At 56.6% G+C, this 19,011-nt stretch overlaps 2 protein-coding genes across 4 annotated transcripts in view; both read right to left on the bottom strand.

Annotated features, from left to right (window-relative positions):
* Positions 1 to 327: 327 nt before the first annotated feature.
* On the bottom strand, positions 328 to 4,956 carry SLC27A3 (solute carrier family 27 member 3). 2 transcript variants are annotated; one of them, XM_027532884.1, is made up of 10 exons: positions 4,187 to 4,956; positions 3,616 to 3,825; positions 3,137 to 3,295; positions 2,440 to 2,564; positions 1,989 to 2,183; positions 1,788 to 1,835; positions 1,503 to 1,594; positions 1,173 to 1,270; positions 917 to 1,047; positions 328 to 646 (listed from the first exon to the last, which is right to left on the bottom strand). In XM_027532884.1, exons 1-10 carry the CDS (start codon positions 4,833 to 4,835, stop codon positions 470 to 472), a joined length of 1,884 nt encoding a protein of 627 aa, XP_027388685.1. In that variant the 5' UTR covers positions 4,836 to 4,956; the 3' UTR covers positions 328 to 469. The 2 variants fall into 2 exon arrangements, with proteins under 2 accessions (XP_027388685.1, XP_027388678.1); XM_027532877.1 differs by having other exon boundaries at positions 1,503 to 1,701; positions 1,788 to 1,878.
* A 1,612-nt stretch (positions 4,957 to 6,568) lies between these two features.
* INTS3 (integrator complex subunit 3) overlaps positions 6,569 to 19,011 on the bottom strand; it is a 39,139-nt gene continuing 26,696 nt past the window's right edge. The window contains exons 13-30 of one of the 2 annotated variants that reach the window (XM_027532898.1): positions 18,536 to 18,627; positions 18,091 to 18,197; positions 17,227 to 17,346; positions 16,765 to 16,894; positions 16,301 to 16,355; positions 15,977 to 16,080; positions 15,408 to 15,452; positions 15,073 to 15,192; positions 12,672 to 12,825; positions 11,612 to 11,680; positions 10,718 to 10,793; positions 10,122 to 10,235; positions 9,716 to 9,764; positions 8,538 to 8,705; positions 8,128 to 8,228; positions 7,932 to 8,004; positions 7,571 to 7,727; positions 6,569 to 7,457 (exon numbers count right to left, since the gene is read on the bottom strand). In XM_027532898.1, coding sequence (XP_027388699.1) covers positions 7,380 to 7,457; positions 7,571 to 7,727; positions 7,932 to 8,004; positions 8,128 to 8,228; positions 8,538 to 8,705; positions 9,716 to 9,764; positions 10,122 to 10,235; positions 10,718 to 10,793; positions 11,612 to 11,680; positions 12,672 to 12,825; positions 15,073 to 15,192; positions 15,408 to 15,452; positions 15,977 to 16,080; positions 16,301 to 16,355; positions 16,765 to 16,894; positions 17,227 to 17,346; positions 18,091 to 18,197; positions 18,536 to 18,627 — 1,812 coding nt within the window. In that variant the 3' untranslated portion in view covers positions 6,569 to 7,379. The remainder of the gene's footprint in view (positions 7,458 to 7,570; positions 7,728 to 7,931; positions 8,005 to 8,127; positions 8,229 to 8,537; positions 8,706 to 9,715; positions 9,765 to 10,121; positions 10,236 to 10,717; positions 10,794 to 11,611; positions 11,681 to 12,671; positions 12,826 to 15,072; positions 15,193 to 15,407; positions 15,453 to 15,976; positions 16,081 to 16,300; positions 16,356 to 16,764; positions 16,895 to 17,226; positions 17,347 to 18,090; positions 18,198 to 18,535; positions 18,628 to 19,011) is intronic. The other variant, XM_027532905.1, reaches the window with a different exon arrangement.

Here is a 19,011-nt window from a genome sequence, read left to right on the forward strand (position 1 = left end):
GATGTTTGGCTGCCCGCAGGGGGCAGTGTTTCCAAACCTCTGTCCACTTAGGCCATTTGAGCGAACCCCTTGGGACCTCTAGCTCCCCAGAGGAAGCAGTGGGGGCCCCATGCTCAGGGAGTGAAACTGGGACAGAATACCCACAGCACAGACATCAGTCATCAGGGGTTTTCCAGGGACAAGGATCACACGGGGTCATCCGAGAGGAAAAATACCGAGGTCCAGACACTGAACTCAGGCCCAGAGTCCCGGCAGGAGTGCCTGTAGCTCTGACCGGGAGAAAATGTCAGTGAGAAAAGCAGTTCCACAAACAGATGGGAAAGCTGATACTGTGGAGCAGAAAGAGCCAGGGGACCTCTGGTCAAGTTTATTACAAAATACAGATTACAAATCTGGTATAGAAAAGATCCCCAACAGTGGTTCCCCAGCCCACAGGGCCCCCCTGTCGGGTGCGCTGGCGTGGGGGCGCTCAGATGCGAAGGTCCCCGGCCAGGAGGGCGCTGTACCGGGCAGGTGTGAGTGGCAGGTAGGCGCCCCCCGCCTGGTCCAGAATGTAGAGCGGGTCGGACAGTGTGCTTGGGTCAAAGCCCTCTTTTGCCATTCGAACCTTCTGCTGCTTGAAGGTCTCTGTGGTGGCCAGGGACTCCTGGGGAAGGGGAGGTCAGAGGAGGCTGAAGGAAGCGGTATTCTGCCCCAGCAGTTCAGGGGAACTGCCTGAGTTTTGTGGAGGGGCAGGTCTGGGGAAAGAGGAGATGAGGCCCAGGTTTAGAGGAGAGGGTGACAGGGTCTGGGAAGGAACTGCTTTTTCTCTTCACAGAGTATGTTAGGTGGGGGTCCTCCGGTGGAGTTTGGGAGACAGTGACTGCTGCAGATATACAGGGTGAGGTAAAGGGTCAGAGCAGGGGTGGCTGCTTACCTGGAGCCTTAGGAATCGAGGCCGGGCATAAGGTGGCAAGTTCTCAGAAACATGGGCATAGAGCTGCACAAGGTCCAAAGAGTGGGGGGGACGGAGAGCCAGGGCTGCCATCCCAGCCCGGCCTTCATGCCCTGGTGGGTGTGGGGGGCAGGGTCAGCCATGGGAGCTGACCCCCACAAGGCCCTCTGCTCCCTGCACCCGACGTAACACCACTTCTGCTTGGTGGGCCTGGTGCCTCTCCCCACTGCCTGGGCACCTGGCACAGTGACTCCGTAGACGTTCACCTCCTGAAGAAAGTCCAGGGCCTCCAAGGCCTCGGCCACCTCGGTGGTGGCCACATTCTCCCCCTTCCACCTGCCAGAGATGGGAAACTGGGAGTCAGGGGGCAGGGCCTCCTGAGCTCGGTGGGGAGAGAAAGAGGCTGGGATGAGGGCGAGGTGCCAGATGGTTTCGGGGAAGAAGCTAGAGGCTGGAGAGGAGAGGTTAGGTGAGAAGCTGGGTTGGTACACAGCTTAGAGGTTTAGAGGGTTTGGGTCCCAGAGATTCAGATGCCCGGGAGAAGAATCAGAGAGTGAGGGGCAGGTACCTGAAGGTATCTCCAGTACGATCATGGAAGCGAAGAAAGCCCTGGTTGTCGCAGACTAACAGGTCCCCGGTGTTGAAGAAAACATCCCCAGGCTGGAAGACGTGCTTCAGCAGCTTTCCCCGGGCCAGCTCTGGGCCCCCAGCGTAGCCCAGGAATGGCGACTGCTGGCTCACAGGGGCCACCAGCAGGCCTGGCTCACCTGGCAGAGCCACCGGGGTCAGGGGTGCCCGCCCCCCACGCCACTCTCCAAGTACACCATCCCGCCCACCCCACCTGGACACAAACCTGGAGACGTGGCCACACAGTGCCCCTGGGTGTTCCGAACTGGCTCCCCTGTGGTGACATCATAGCGAATCAAAGAGAAGGGGAAGACATGCTGGGGGAAGGGAGACCCAGGGACTGGGTCACTTCCGGTGCATGAGCCCCCTCCCCACTAACTCCCCCCTCACTGTCCCCCAGATTTCCTGGCTTCCTCCTGCAACTCACCTTGTAAAGCCAGGAGGCACGCCCCACAGCGCCCTGTTGTCCGGTGTAGTTGAAAGTGGCCACGTTGCCCTCGGTCAGCCCGTACGTCTCCAGCACCTGCAGGGGCCCGAAGCGCCGCACAAAGCGCTCCCAGGTGTCCGGCCGCAGCCCACTTCCCACCACCAGCCGGACCTTATGTCCACGTTCTGCCTTGTTCTGAGACAGGTGGGAAGAGCGGCAGGAGCTTCAGCCTCCAGATGCTGGCCAGCTCCCCTTCTCCTCGACGCCCTTCACTGTGACCGCCTTCAGGTGCCCTAAGCATCCAAGTCCGACCACCCAGGCTCCTTCTCCGCACTTCCGTTCTCTTCTTTTTGCTTCCTCTCTCTGACTCTCAAGACAATGGTCTCAGTGGCCCCTCCAACTGCCCACCTCCCTGCGGCCGTGGCTCCGCCCAGGATCTGCGCCCACGCACCGGGGGCTGGTTGACGAGGTATCGGCATAATTCCCCAATGTACTGGAACACTGTCACCCTGTGCTGCTGGCAGTCCTCCCAGAACTGGCCAGCTGAGAACTTGGACTTCAGCACCACTGTGGCCCCTGCCAGGATCAGGGGGGGAGAGGAGGAAGGAAGGAGGCGAGGTTATAGCTGGAGGGGGGCGTGGGGTCCTGACTCCCTTCTTCCCAGATACTAGCCTTCACTATAGTGTAATTCCTTGAAAGACCAGGCTGTGACAGTCATACTTGCCACAGGCCAAGCTGGCCCTCATCCCTTCCCACCTGTAATTTAGGGAGGTGAGCGCCCTGTCCCCACTTCCATCCTAACGCAGTCCATTCTCTGAACCCTGCCCCCAGGTCTCAACCCTCTTCTCCATTTGCCCCTTCCTGGGCTGACATTCACAGCCCTCCCATCCCCTGGCCTTTGGAGCCTGGAGTTCCACGAACTGCATGCCCCCCCTGGTTGCTCAGCCTGTAGGTCTGTGCAGGTGATGCTTCTCCATTGAACCAGGAGCTCCTGTAGAGGAGACCCAGCCTCCTTCCTCTCCATTCTCCACCCTGAAGGGCTCAGGAAGCATCCCCAGGTGAGCACACCACAGTAGGAACTTAGAGGTTTGCTGGCATTAAGCACTTGCCAGAGGGCTGAATGAGGGGTTGGGGCGGGGGAGACTGACCAATGCCCAAGCATCCCACGATGCCCAACAGGGAGCCAGACATGTGGTAGAGTGGGAGGGCGAGGTAGATCACATCCTCCTGGTGGGCACCACACAGCTGGTAGAATGCCTGGCATTGCAGGATCTTCAGGTGACTGATCCGAGCAGCCTTGGGGAGGCCTGGGGGTGGGGGCAGGGGAGGTCAGGGAAGGGTCTGAACCCAAGCCTTGTCTCCCCCTTTGCCCCTGCTGGTTTCCCGCAGCAAGAGGCACAGGCAAGGCTGAAACTGAGAAGGCAGGCCGCGATGTCCCAGAAATGAGGGACGTTCAGGGAAGTGGAGAAATGAAGAGGGGTGGGAAGGTTGCCGAGGTAGGGGAGACTGGCCCCTGGGATCACCCTTCTCCCTGGGGGCTGTGGAGCAGTGGCCTAGGAGCCCACAGTTCCTGGTCCCAGGCCCCTGCCTTCCTTGGCTTTAGATTCTGGGAGGTAAATATGCTCACCCGTGGTGCCGGAGGTGAAGATATACAGGCATGTGTCCGTCATGTTCTGGGGGGCAGACAGGTACCCGGGCACTGGCCCATCCACTTCAGCGGAGGCCTCAGCCAGAAAATCGCTGATTCCAGCAGGACGGGTGTCAGAGCCCACAGTCCACAGGTGAAGCCCCATGGCTCTCAGGGCTGGCAGATCAGGCTCCAGGGACTCCAAGAATTCTGGATGGGGTGGGAAAGCACAGCCCCGCAGTTTCACCCGACCCAGAAGACTCCCCACCCTTTACCCTATTTGTGCCCCCACCCCCGACTCGCACAGTTCCCGAATAAGGAAGGCTGAAGAGGACAGGACCGACGTCCCATCATGGGCCTGGGACCTGGAGCCCAAGTCTTGGGAAATCCTTGGGAAACCAGAAAGAGACCCAGCTGCCTCCCGTCACAAGCCCGAAGAACTCTTTTCCGCACCGCTTCCGAACCCCCTGGAGAGAGTGCGGCCTCCTCTCCAGCCCACTCCCGCTCGGCCCTCGGCACGCCCCTTTCCGTGGCTGGCCCCGCCCCCGCCTGTCGGGCGCTCGGTCCTTACCTGGCGCCAGCACTAGCGCGCGGGCGCCGCAGCTGCGGAGGCAGTGCTGTAGGGGACCCCGGCGCAGAGCGGTGGGCACAAAGGCCGTGCGCAGGCCGGCCTTGGCCAGCCCGAACCAGAGCCACAGGAACTCTGGGCAGGCGGGGAGCAGCAGCGCCACGGTGGCCCCAGGTGCCAGAGGGGCCGCGCCATCCCCTTCCCGCACGGCCCGCGCCGCGCCGCTTCCGGCCGCCTGGTCTCTCGCGCAGTGCGCCGCCCGCTCGCCTTCCCCGGCGCCCCCCGTGCCGCCGCCGCCGAGTCCCCCATCCCAGCCTCGCGCGCGCAAAAAGGCGCGCGCAGCCCGGTTGCTGTGGCGCTCGGCCTCCGCGTAGCTAAAGCGCTGCGCGCCGTGAATGAGAAAGGTGTGCGCCGGTCGCTGCCGGGCCAGCTGCGCGAGGCGCCAGGCCAGGCTGCAGCCCCCCTCAGGACCTTCTGGGTCCGCGGCAGCCGCGGCCAGAGCGCGCGCTCGAAGGGCCCGTTTGCAGCGTAGGGCGCGCATCGTGAAGGCCAAGTCTGCCGCGAGCCAGCGCAACCTAGACCAGATGCGCAGTGGCAGCAGCAGCAGCGGCAGCAGCAGCAGCAGCAGGAGTAGCAGCAGGAGAGAGGCCATGGTGCCTGCTTCCTCCACTCGGCCCGGTCTGGCCCCAGCAGCTCGCAGACAGGCCCGATACTCCCTTCCGACAAACTGGGGCCGCTGGTCTAGCGCTCAGACCTCTCCTTCCCGGGAGCGCGCGCGCTGGCACACGCCCCTTCCCACCCAGCCCCCCTCCCCACGGGCGAAGAGCGGAGGCCCGGCAGGAGTGCTAGTGGGGGGCGGCCCCGCAGCCCGGCCCTTCCCAGAGCTACGCTCCGCCCCAGGCGCGCTCCCTCCCGGACCTCTCGCGGCCCGCACCCTACCAGCTCCTGGGCGGTGCTCAAGCCTTCTCTAAATCCCAGGATCGGGTGTTTCAAGGCTTTCTGTAGGACAGACTAGACATCAGCTGGACTTTGGACCCCCGGTCAGAGAGTCAGGGCACTAAGACCCAAGTCCATCATTCCCTTTTCCCTCTCATTTTCACTGGATGACGGGAGGGTGGCACTACTCTCCCAGGAGACTGAAGAACTCGGCCTCCTGCCCACATGGTGCTGCAAGTTGCGGCATGGCACGTTGGCCAGACCCATGCCCTCCCTCCAGCTGCCAGCAGCAGCAACCCCAGGAGATGGGTGGGGGCCGAGAGTGAAGTAGGGGAGAAGTGGAGGCCCAGCCAGCCAGATTTCTGGAGGGGCCTCGGCGGCAGAGGCCCCTCCCTTTGGGCAAAGGGACAATAATTGGGGCTAGCCAGCCAATGCTTTCCATCCTGGTTTTAATTGGGACAGAGGAAACAGGGGAAGGAGAGAGGGGAAGCAAAAGAGGCCTCCGGCAGTTTAAGCTTTCAAAGGAAGGAGCAGCAGCTTTGAGGGATGGGAAAACCTGGATTCTGTAAAAGACAAATTTGCCGGCTGAACAGGAGGAGCTGTCTGCAGTCAGCCCAAACTTCACTCCTTTCTCTTCAGCCTGCCACTCAAGCACCCAGGACAGCAGCAGAACAAAAGCAGAGCCAAGGAGCTTTTCCGGTGGTACACAGGGATGGGCAAGTGGCTAGACAGGAAGAGGGTTCCTTCTCTCAGGTATCTGAACTCTCTACACCAGGCACACGTATTAGCAACCCCTGACTGACCCAACGGAAAAGGCAATGGCAACCCACTCCAGTACTATTGCCTGGAAAATCCCATGGATGGAGGAGCCTGGTAGGCTGCAGCCCATGAGGTCGCTAAGAGTCCCACACAACTGAGCGACTTCACTTTCACTTTTCACTTCATGCATTGGAAAAAGAAATGGCAACCCACTCCAGTGTTCTTGCCTGGAGAATCCCAGGGATGGGGGAGCCTGGTAGGCTGCCGTCTATGGGGTCACACAGAGTCGGACACGACTGAAGTGACTTAGCAGCAGCAGCAGCCCCACCCAACTCCAGCCCAAGCAGGTGGTCCTCCAGTAGCTGGTAAGCATTAGAGTATGACACACTAGCTTCTAGAAGGCAGCTATGCTCACCACTACACCACCAATGTAACATTAGCATTCCGGAAGCTTCTGTAAGCCTCTAGTTTCGTGAGAGATGGATAAGGACAGACAGGCTTCTGGGAGATGGTACAGCATTGATTTCTGCCTGGACAGGTCAGCACCTGGCCTGCACAGCCAGCAGCAGCAAGAAGGATGTGGGGGTTAAAGCCAACTCCCTCCTGCTCTGGACAAGAAGGGGGCGGGCAGGAAGCGAGAAGGGGAAGAAGGGTGCCAATTAAATCAAGACCACCGGTACATGCACAGGGTAAGTGGGGGCAGCAGCTCTGGCACAGAAGAGGTTCTGGCTTATTTTATTGTCATTTAAAAACAACTTTTAAAATGCGATTATCTCTGCCAAAAAAAGAAAAAGACAAGACAGACAGATCCAAGGAAATGGGACCATTTGACAGTTCTGTGGAACATGTCTCTGGGACTCCCAGGGCTCTGGCCCCGAGTGAGGTGCCAACTTTGGGTCAGCACAAGCCTCCAGGGCACCCCGGGTGGGGCTGTGGCCTCCCTCTCAGATTCCTTCCTGAACACCTGTGGCACCCGGCCCTCAGAGAGGAAAAGGCGACGTGAGCACATCACAGATTAAATGCTCATTTCACACTGATGTACAGAGGGCAACTATAAAATGCCTATTCAGAGCAGATCAAGACCTGAAAGGGGAGCGGGGAGGGGCGCGCACACACAGTTTTCACTCTCATCCTAGCCTCTGTGACCACCCCTCGGCCATTTCTCTCCTCTACTGAAATAGCTTTTGGGGAGGCTGGGGGAGGGGGCGAGGACTTCCTCCACAGTCCAGGCTTCGCACAGCCTCTGGCTTCAGTGGGAGCCCAGTGTCAGTGGGAGCAGCAGCGCCGGGGCTGCGGGCCCCAGAGAGGAGGGGGTGGGGCTGGGGGCTGCACGGCAGCTTCTCATGAGGGCTGGGCTCCAGAAGGCAGCTCGTCCTTCTCCCCAGGTGAGCTCTGGGATGGGGACAGGCTGCTTCCCCTACGATCTCCCCAGCCTCTGTTAACCTCTGATTCACCAAGGAGGGGAGGGCAGTCCAACTGGGGGTGGACGGGGAACAGGGCCTCAGTCACTGTCAGACCCCACTGCAGAGGACCCTTTCCGTTTCCTCTTGGTAGGCTTCGGTTTTGTGTCTTCTTCCTCCTGGGAGACAGAGGAGGGAGAGTCGCTAGCACGGGCAGCTGCTAGGCCCAGCTCCGCCCGCACCCGGCCTCTCCCTGCATCCCGTGCGTGGCATGCTCGGCCAGGGGTCTCACCGAGGCACTGCTGGAGCCAGACTCCTCCTCAGCATTGGGCGGCTGGGTGGCATTCTTTCGACTTCGGGGGCTGGACAGAGCGGCTTTTCGCCGGCTCTTGGGTGGCTTGGTGGAAGAGTCCTCGTATTCCTCGGCCAGGGAGAAGAGATCGCTGAACCTGAGGGGGAGAAGGAACGCTCGGAGGGTGGGTGTCCTGGCCCCAGGGCCATCCTCCCACCCTGTCTCTGCCCTCACGCCAGGGTCTCTTATTTGTTTTCAAGCACCTGGTCTTGCCGGAGACTAAGTTTGTGTCCCCAGAAGGCCACCCTCACCCAACCCCTCTCCCACTCCTTCTCAAGGCCACAAGTGCAAGGAGCCTCACTTCATCTTGTGGGCTTCATCACAGCTCGCCTGGACATGCTGCAGAGCCTGCAGAATTGGGGTCTGGCTGAAAACTAGAGGGAGAAGGGAGAGCAGGGAAGGGGAACAGTGAGGTGTCTGCGAGCTGCCCCACCCGGATCCACAGGTGGTCTGGGTCGGGCGGCGCCATGCAGGCGGGAGAGGGCGGGGAAGCGTACAGTTCTGCTTGGTGTTGGTCAGGTTGAGACGCAGATTGTCCAGGTGCTCCAAGATCTGCTCCAGGGTCAGCTGGGCCAGCTTGCTGCTCGAACTCCTCAGGCTGCGGGGAAGTCAGGAGAGTGAGTCTGAGCTTGGGGTGCGGGCTCCGGGAGCATGGACAGCCTCCCCCACTGGGGTTCCTCCTTAGGACAGAGGCAGCCCCTACAGAGGAAGGAGGACAGGACTGGGAGGGGCCGGGCAGCGTAATGGAGGTGGCTTAGGGACCAAAGACGGGGCACAAGAAGAAGACGACGGGGCCACGGTGGTCCTGCACGCAGGCTGCTTCACACCACTAGGTGTCGCCCGCAAGCCGGGCCGGGACAAACTGGACCGCCCCGCCGCCTGCCCGTGGGCGCCGGGAGGGTCCCACCTCTGCCTCTTGCGCGGGAGGCTGTTGTTCTTGATGAGCAGGGACTTGATATGCTCAGCCAGCAGCTCGTCATGCTTCATGCACCAGTGCCTCAGGATGCTGGTGGTGAACTGGTCGTCAGGGTGGCAGGGCCGGCTCAGCACCATCTTCACCATCTCCTCGCTGGGCCTGGGGGCAAAAGCGGGGTGCGGGCAGGGGCGCCTGGCTCACACAGCTGACCACAGGAACCCCTGGCACTCTCTCATGGACTTTTCCCCAAAACCCTGGCCTCCCTACCCCTGTCCCACCCCAGACTTGTGGTAGCTTTCTACTCTCACATCCTTCTCCCTCTTCTCTTTGGGCCAAGGAATGCCTGGTTTCATCCTCTGCAGAAGCCAGAAGACAAGAAGCGAGTCTTTTCAGTTTCTGTGGCAGCAGAAGGTGCGTGCCTGTGTGCTGGGAAGGAGCCCCACTCAGTCTCCCCAACGCTGCCCAGAGCAGTCAAGAAGTGGGCCGGGGAGGCAAAGGGACAAGTTTGTGGGGTGTGAATGCTCCCTGTGCCCTGCCTAGCTGGAGCAGTGGGCCACCCTGGTATCGAGCCCAAGGAAGGGACACGTGGCCCTCCAACTTTCCCACTTCCAGTCTCTCAACCAAGAAAGGAGAAAAGGCGGAAAGACAGAAAGAAGGTGGGAAGGAAAAGGTGCACAGCTGCTGCTCCATTCACCTGGGGTTTTGGAACAGTGCCTGACAGAGGGAGGGGCCTCTGCCCATTCACCCTCTACACCCCACCCCTGTTCATCTGCCCGCGCTGCAGGGGGAGGCAAGGGACAGTGTGTGGCTCCTCCACTCTGACCCTTCCTCCTCTAGGACTGGCCTCGTGGTAGCCTCAGGGGCGAGGGGGAGGGGAGCAGGAGCCACCGGGGATTAGAACTGCTGCGGCAGCAGGAAACAGGGATGTCCGGTCCCCACCTCTGCAGGCAGCTCCTGGTGGGCAGGGGGGTAAAGTCGAGAGGAAGCCCAGATCCCAGGGGACCTGCTTATTTGTAAATCACTTTGGGGGAAGGGTGGAATAAGCAGATGTCAACAACAGGAAAAAACAGGCAGCAAAGGAGCAGGACAGGAGCCCTTTGTGTGACAGCACCTCTTGGTGTGTGCAGAGTGGGGACCAAAGAGCCCCCAGGGGCGGGGGCAGAACTCACTTCTCTCTTCGGAGCTGAAGCAGCAGACAGGACAGGGCCTCTGGGTGCTCTATGGGGGAGGTAGAGGCTGTTCAGAGGAGCACAGAATTCCGGAAAGAAACTCTGGCACCTCCCCCATCCCCCAACCGCAGCTACTGGCAGGAGTAAAGACAATCTTCAACAAGAAACCAGGAAGAGCGACCCCCAGCCCCCCGCCACCTGAGCCCAGTTCAGCACCTGGCTTGGAGGGGGGTGCAGGACACGCCTAAGGAGCAGAGATGACTTAGGGGGCCTGCCTTTCTGCACTCGGCATTCTGCTGGGAAGGGGAGCTGTGGATCTGGACTGATCTAAGAAGAAGCCCGGAGGCCCAAGCCCTGGAGTGTCCTCTCCTCTTCAGTCACATTTCCCGCCCATGACCCTACTCACCCTTGTACTTGAGGTGCTGCAGGATGGGGATTATGGTCTCCAGGGGGATGTTGTGGGCCAGGAAGAGCTGCCAGGCACAGTACTGCTCAAAGGTTTCCCAGTCCAAGCTCTGGACTGAGTAGACAGAGAAGAGACACACGTATTCACATTCTGTCACACGCACAGAAGGCTAACCCACTGACTATCAGCACCTCACGCAAGGATGTACAGGGGTGGGAACAGCGAGCCTAAGACCATAGGTACTTTCCCTTTCATGCAAAGCACACTTCCAAAGCCTTCATATAGCTTCTGTATTCTCATCACCCTGAGGCCAGGTCAAGGAACTTTTATAGAGCCAAAGAACAGATCCAAACAGATACTGCCAAAGGCCCACGGCAGGCTGGAAGGACCTTCTACCTCATTCTCAGCCCCAGAGCCAGCTTTTCTGTTACTAGAAAGTACACAACCACCTCTGGGAGATAGTGAAGGACAGGGAAGCTTGGCATGCTACAGTTCATCAGGTTGCAGAGAGTTGGACACAACTGAGCAACTGATCAAGTACACAGGGCTGCCACCCCTCTCATCTCCCAGGGAACCTCAGGGCTTGGCACACTTACTGAGTATATTGAGGACTGAGTCTTTTCGAAACATGACCAGGTTCCCCATCATTACGTGGCAGACCAGCTCCTGAAGCTAAAGGGGATGAGGAAGAAGGCAGAAACCATTGGTTTTAAAAGAGGCCAGGAAGCTAGTATGGAAAGAGAAGCAGAAGAGCTCATTTAGGGAAAAATCAGAGGAAGTGAAACCCAAGTCATAAAGGAATGGGAAGGAAAAGGCACACGATGGACACCGGGACCCTGAAGGACTCAGGGGGCTGGCAAAGGAGCAACTGGCTTCAGTGGGGACCAGACCCCCCTGTTCAGAGCAAAAACCATTACAAAAATGCCATCCTTCACGTCCTGATGGCAGAGTGAGAAGAGGCAACCTCTCTGCTTGGATGTAGCCTGGGCCCCTGATCCATCCCAGCCTGTGCTGAGGGGGCAGGGCCATGGGAGGCTGGATGACAGGTGTGGGGAGGAGAACAGCACAGGTAGGAGGGCTTTTGTGGGAAGGAGCAGAAATGGGACCCCAGTTTAGGGCTGAGGAGGGACCACAAGCCAAGCTACAGCCTCGTAGGGACGTATGCATGAAAGGTCAGCTACAAGTGGTCTGACCATTTTTGTTCTGAGCCAAGGGGAGACCAACGGAGAGCTGGAAACATCCCCTCGTTTCCCTGAAGAACAGGAGTGCCCCCAAAGCATGGAGAATAAGGGGAACCCCCAGCAGGACTGGCCTATACCCAGCCTGCCACCCTGGGGCTCCACGTTCCTTCCCAGCCCCTGGGGCCGAAGGTACACAACAGTGGCTGCCAGGAGCAGGGCACCTGTGGGCAGGACTCCCTCTCTGCAGGCAGGAGGGGGGAGCAGGGCCCTGTGTCCCCAGGCCTCTCGGGATGACAGCTCTGTGTTCACCTGTGCTGAGTCAATAACAGCCACGATCATGTTGAGCAGCTCCCCGCTCCGCAAGGTCTCATCTGGAAACTGGAGGAAAAGAGGGAAAGAAGGGCAGAAGTCCAAAGTGCACCCCTCAGCTTTCCCCTCACAGCCCATCCCCACTCCCTACACGCTCAGGGCGTGCTGGGCTAGCCAGACATGGGGTCCTGACATAAATCTCTAACAAAGATCCAGTAGCTCTGAGGCTGGGAATTTAATCCTTAAAGAACCCAAGGATTTAAATGTGTGTGTCCACACAGTGAGTATGAGTGTGTAAGGAAAGGAACGGGGAGCCACCTAGAGACAAAGCTAGAGCTCAGTGGGACTGGATGTGATGTTAGTTCTGCGAGAAGCGATGACAGAATTAGCATTTGCATCTCTGGCAGCAAAGAAATCCAGTGTGTGCCGACCCCTGCCAAAGAAGGTACAGAGAGTGTGTGTGTTTGGGGAGGGTGTGGGGTGTGGGGTGCGCAGGGCCCCTTCTGGAGAGGGGAGGGGTGCTGGGCATGAGCGCCCTTCCTCCCTTGGGTGTCTGGCTGGCATCACACTTCTTCCTGTGATGCCCACACCCTGTGCCCCAATTTCCCTGTTCCTGGGAACTCTCACCCAGAGGAGGAAAAAGAGCAGTTATCTCCTCCTATGCCCCAGTTCCTAGAGAAGACTCAGTAAACAAGGGAAATGGGAGCCGAGTCTCCACTACAGAGGCCCTGGTCTTTCGGCCAGAGAGCTTGAGTATGTGGACGTGGATCTGGCTGGGAGCCCTGTCTGTCCTGGGTCCAGGGGATGGGGCCAAAGCAAAGGGGACACGTGGACAGGCCCAGACCTAGCGCACAGGACAAGAATTCTGTGGGTTTTAGACATTTTTCAACTTGATGGAGTGAGGCAGGAGGGGACGGCTGTGGTGTGGGAGAAGGGGCCTACTGAGGCCAGCAGCGGAGGGTAGAGGAGGGTGAGGGTTGTGTGCAACGAGATGACGCGGTCTCCCCTGAGCCCACCGGCACTACTGTGCCGTCCCAGGGACACAGATCGAGGTGCTGACCTCTGTGTAGATGGAGGGCGTGAGGTGGCACAGCAGTCGCACATCATCCTCCTGGCAGGCCTTCATGTCCATCATTAAGCAGGTATGCAGGTCGCCCAGCTGGGTGGCCTGGGCAAATGACTCGTACAGGTTCATCTTCCCAGCGGCGGCTTTGCTGCAAGACCAGGCGCGCCTCAGCCAGCAGCCTGACCCCGGCCTCAAACAAGCCCTAAGTAGACCCCACTCTAGAACCCCTTACTGCCCTGGATGTCCTGGGCTCACGTGTCTCATGGCCCTCCCTGGCCCTCCTCAGAGACTCGGTGACTATGGAAATCAGGAGACACTCCTTTCTCCCCAGCTTTCCCCCATGTTTCAGACAGGGCTCAGACCACAGTCAGTGAAGTTACTACCTGGTAAGAGTAACGAACAGGGAAAGAGAGAGGGCTCACATCAGGTTAGAGAAAGCTTTCTCTCTTGTCCTTTGGGCTCTAAGCAATGAAGGCAATAATACCTACAGATACCTGCTGCCAAGTCACTTCAGTCGTGTCCGACTCTGTGCGACCCCATAGACGGCAGCCCACCAGGCTCCCCCGTCCCTGGGATTCTCCAGGCAAGAACACTGGAGTGGGTTGCCATCTCCTTCTCCAATGCATGAAAGTGAAAAGTGAAAGTGAAGTCGCTCAGTTGTGTCTGACTCTTGGAGACCCCATGGACTGTAGCCTACCAGGCTCCTCCGTCCATGGGATTTTCCAGGCGAGAGTACTGGAGTGGGTTGCCATTGCCTTCTCCACAGATACCTACCTCACACCATATGCAAAAAACTTAACTTAAAATGGGTCACAGGCCTAAATGTAAGAACTGAAATTATATAACTCTTACAAGAAAACAGGAGTAAATCTCAAATGACAAAGGAAAAAAAAAAAAAAACAGGACTTGATCAACATTTAAAACTTTTGTGTTTGAAAAGATACCATCAAGAAAGTGAAGTAAGCCAGAAGGAAAAACACCAATACAGTATACTAACGCATATATATGGAATTTAGAAAGATGGTAACAATAACCCTGTGTACGAGACAGCAAAAGAGACACTGATGTATAGAACAGTCTTATGGACTCTGTGGGAGAGGGAGAGGGTGGCAAGATTTGGGAGAATGGCATTGAAACATGTAAAATATCATGTATGAAACAAGATGCCAGTCCAGGTTCAATACACGATACTGGATGCTTGGGGCTAGTGCACTGGGACGACCCAGAGGGATGGTATGGGGAGGGAAGAGGGAGGAGGGTTCAGGATGGGGAACACATGTATACCTGTGGTGGATTCATTTTGATATTTGGCAAAACTAATACAATTATGTAAAGTTTAAAAATAAAATTAAAAAAAAAATAGAAAGAAAGTGAAGAGGCAACCTACAGAATAGGAAAAAATGTTTACAAACCATATACTTGATAAAGGACATCTACATAGAATATCTGAAGAACTCTTAAAAACCCACAAGAAAAAGATAAATACCCAATTGAAAAATAAGAGATTAAAACAGAGTTTTTTCCCAAAGAAAATGCAAACGGCCAATAAGCACATGAAAAGATGCTCAACATCATTTGCTGTCAGGAGACGCAAATCAAAACGAGGATGAGAGGCCACTTCACGCCCACTAGGCTGGCTATCCTCGAAAGCCAACAACTGCTGGGGAGCACGAGGAGAAATCAGCTCTCACACGATGCTGGTGGAAACAAAGTGCTCGCGTCACTTCGGCAAGCAGTCTGGCAATTCTCACAGATGGAAAAACAGTTACCACTGGACACAGCAATGCAACTTCTAGGTATATACTCAGGAAAACTGAAAACATCTGTCCGTGCAAAAATCTGTACGTGAACGTTCACAGCAGCTCTATTCACAACAAACAAAAAAGCGGAAACAACCCAAATGACCATCAACAGGTGAATGGGTAAATAACTTGTGGTAATGTCCCAGAACTGGATTATTTGGTCATAAGAAAGAATGAAGTACAGATACACACTACAATGGGATAAACCTTGAAAACACTGGGCTAAGTGAAAACAGTCAGTCATGAAAACTCAGACACTGTATGATTCCATTTATATGAACTATCCAGAATAAGTAAACCTACAGAAACAGAAAAGTGGATCAGCGTTACACGGGCTGGGCGAAAGGGAGGACAGGAAAGTGACTGCGAACAGGTATGCGGCTTCTTTTTGGGGTGATGAAAACATTCTAAATTATACAGTAGTAAGATTGGCATATATTTATGAATACACTAAAACCACTTTAAAACTGTTACACACCCCACACACACCGAGCTCTGGTGATGACAACCAAGGGAGCTGGGGAGTCAGGCATGAAGGGAGAGACACTCTCCAGGATGCTTCCTGACACCTTCTTACACGGGACCACACCCACCTGGCCCGTAGGTAGTAGAGCAGGTGGTAGCCAATCTTGGGCTGCTTTTGATACAGCTCAGAGAGAAGGTCCAGAAGCAGAGAGAAGCTGCTGTTGTCTTCTTGCATCTGGCACAGGTTCCTGGAGTGGGAGATGGGAGCACAGAGGCAAGCTTTCCCTGGGGCAGACTCTCCTGTGGCACTTCTGGGGGGCATGGCTGCCTGTGCCCACTGCATACCCCTTCTTTCTGGAGAAGCAGCCTCATTACCCCAGGACAGAAGCATAAGCGTGCTGACAGGGAGGGTAGAGAGGGCAGCATCTACAGCGAGACCTAAACATCAGATAGAGAGGCTTACCTAAATATTAGGTAGAGAGGCTTCCCCACAGACTCCTCCAGGGACCTACAAGACGAAGGTGATATATGAGAGTCCATGCAGGACAGAGGAGGAAAAGTGAGCTACAGCCAGCTAGCATGGAGGACCAGCTTGCGGTCCTTTCTTAACGAGCATGGAACTTCCTGCTGCCCCAGAGGCTGGCTCACAGAGAAACCAGGGGCCTAACATGGAAGCAGTTTGGTTGTTGTCACTGTAAGTGAGACTCCTGCCCTTCAGGGAGTTCCAGGCAAGGGTCCAACCCCACCTGAAGCAGCAAAGACTTGGGGCTGCCGGGTGCAGCAGCAGGGCAGGACATGCAGGGAGGGCTGCGAGTCCACTGACCAAGCATGCTCGGTGTTCAACAGGCAAAATAAACCCTCGTTTAAGTGAAGCAGTACGTGTGAGAAGAAAAACAAACGAAGAGATGACTTTTCTCAAGTCCCCAGCAAGGTGCCTCTTGGACTCGGGCCTTAAGAGCATACCTTTAGCTTCCTGAGGCTGGGGTAGGGGTGGGGGTGGGTGTGGGAAGGGTCTGGAAAGATGAGCCTTACTCCTCAGTGATCTCCTCGGGCAGCACCTCCCCTCGGAAGTGGCCCTTGAAGAGCTCCTGCAGGCAGGAAGCGAGGACAGACAGCTGCTCGGAGTCAAAGTCTTCCTGGGTGGTGAGAGGAGGACTGTCACCATCCAGACCCAGCCTCCCTGCCCCCACTTCCCAGAGCCTGAGCTCATCTGCCTCCAGCTCCAGCATCAGCAGGCCCCGCCCCCAGCAGAAGGGACCAATCCAGAGGACGGGAAGCTGGGAGTCAGCTGCCTGGGGGGCTCTGGGCTGGGCGGGCTGGGCTGCTCCCTCCCTGAGGGGGCAGGTTCCTCCTCACCTCCAGGACCTGGTCCACGATTTCCTGCATGACCTCACACTGGGCCTCTGTGTCACTACAGAGCAGAAGGGAGAGGAGATCTCAGGGACACGGAGGAGAGCAGAGGGCGGGACACACACCTGGAATGCGTGCACAAGCACACTCGCGTGCACACAGACAGAACACAGGAACCCTGGGAATCCGGGCTGTGGTGAGGGGGCCTCAGGGCAGAGGCCAAGGAGAGGGGGATCCCCACAGTACTGCTTTGCTCCTGGAGGCTATTCTACTCAGAACGTGGGAGTGAGGGCCTGGCGTGCTGCCAAACAAGGCTGCCCCCTCCCAGCCCACAGCCTGCAACCTAAATTGTAGAAGGCATCTCCTGTGCAGCTTCAGTCACTTCTCCACACACCCCCACCAGAACCCTTCCAAACCCACCAGTCTGCCACCCACCAAGTACCAGGCAGACACCCAGGACCGGCACCCACCTTCCCTTCTGGAGCTGGAGCACTTTGTCCCTCAGGGACTCATCTAGCTGGTCAAGATAAGGGGTAATATCAACTGGTTCCTCCACCACTGTCTCCTTGATTGGGTGGAAGCGAAACTCTCTCTTCTTCCCTGAAGGGAGTGATTTAGGAAAGGAGTTACTCGGCCCAGACATGAGAAGCACAGAGAGCCCCCTGAATAGTCTGGCCCCCTGACCCGAGCTGGGTGTGCACCATTCACTCAGAGCTACTGAGTGCCTGAAGCACTTCCCTGAGTGTGGCGTGTTCTAGCCTCAGGAAGCAAGAAAAGGCAGGGACCACTTGTCCTTTCCCTCCTGCTTCAGTGTCAAGTTCTGGAGTCTCATCCAGGAACACTGATAACAAAACTAACTCAGAGGCACAGAGAGGGCAGAGAGTCTGCTCCTGCCAGCTAGCCCTCCTAGGACGGACACAAGCCTGGACTACCTTTGCTGTTGAGATCCTCCTCATCATCACTGAAGGCTGCCTCTGCGTTGTCATAGCAACTCTCATCCTTGTCTGACATGTGGTTGTCCATCTCCATGGAAACTGGCTCCTCAATTTTGACTTGGAAGTAAAGAAAGACAAGACATTTGATGGCCTCCTTGTCCAATGCTCTTGGGAAGGGGAGACAAGAGGGCAAGTGGGAGGATAAGGAGCTCATGACCTAAATGGAACATGGACCTTGAAAGGACAGGCATCTTGTCCTCCACCCTCCAGGGCTTCAAAGCGGGGGGATTTTCCCAGCAATAAGAGCAGCACAGACCCTGACGCCTCTATGCTCAGCTGAGGGTCAGCCAGTAGATAAGATCAGGCACAGTCCCAAGTGCTCTTTAACTTAGACCAAGTTGGAAAGCTCTGCCTAGCTTAAGCCCTTACCCCAAAACAAAAAAGGAAGGGGATCTGCCTGGAATTGGAAGCAAGATTTGAGACCCAACATGACAACCTCTCATCAGAGGACAGGGCCTGGGGCTGGGAAGAAAGATGGACAAAGCTAAAGTGAGATAAACATACATTCCATGAAGGCCTTCCACCTACTGAGGAGAGGTCAGGAAAAAAAAAAAAGGAGGAGTTAAGAGAGCAAGGGATGTCAGTGAAAAGCAGATAAGACAGAGAAGACATCATAAAGGATGACAACATAAGGAAGACAACATAAAAAAGAATAAAAGAAAAAACCGGGGGCAAGAGAAACTGAACTGGACAGAGTCACAGAGGTGGAGCACGTGACGTCCTAAACCAGGGCTCTAGTCCAGCGCCCTGGACGTCTCCACCCCTCTTCTGAAATCGGTGATGGACTAGGCGGGGCTATACCTTCCACAGGTGGGCTGGGCGAACTGCAGAACTCAGGAAACTTCTCCCTCAGCATTGCCCGCAGCTCCTTGTCCAATTTAGGGTTGTCAAAGAGGGGCGCCAAATGCCTAATGGGGAACATGAATGAAAGTCAGTATCAGAGCTCCTCACTTCTAACGCTACGCAGAACTAAATAATACACAAGTCTAAGCCCAATGGGACAACTGGGCAATACTCCCTGGGAAGGGCCACTGGGGCACAGGGAAGGCATCTGAATCCCTCTGCAAGAGAGAAGTTCCTCTAAGAGGCAAGAGGACGTATGCCTAGCAGCCTTCGGTGGAGCCAGTATGTTCTATACGTCTCAAGGGAAAGGGTCAGCAGTGGGAGAGCAGTATCTGGCCACGGTGACCTAGTGAAAGGAGGAAAGAGCTGGTTTCCCTGCCCCACAGACACATGAAGTGCTTACGCCAGAACCCGTTTCTCCACAATGTGATTGAGGGAGGAAAAGACACCCTGCCGCACGTGGCCCTCCAGCGGGGGATAGAAGTTGGGAATGATCTGGAAGGGAAGAGGAGCAGAAAATGAACACAGGGCAGGACCTTCCATCCAGACTGTTCTGCTGAACTAGATCTAAAAAGCAGCTTTGGTTCCATTCAGGAAACACTGGGAGGTATGGCTGCAGAAAGGACTGGAATGTTCCTGACTGTCCTGCGCTGTTAAAATGGGAAACTCTTACTCAACCTGGGTGCTCCTCAAGGAGATGGGATTTTACCTGAAGTCATCATCCCTGAGGCTAAGAAACCCCATGGAGACATGGAAAGATGCAACTGGAGACAGGGGGAATGTGGGAGAGAAGCTTCACTAACTTAGGACAAAGGACCCATGACCATGACCACGACCCACTTTGCTCCCAAGGGGCACTGGGAAGACCTATTCACTGAC

This window comes from Bos indicus x Bos taurus, chromosome 3, assembly GCF_003369695.1.
Source record: "Bos indicus x Bos taurus breed Angus x Brahman F1 hybrid chromosome 3, Bos_hybrid_MaternalHap_v2.0, whole genome shotgun sequence".
NCBI classification, from domain to species: domain Eukaryota; kingdom Metazoa; phylum Chordata; class Mammalia; order Artiodactyla; family Bovidae; genus Bos; species Bos indicus x Bos taurus.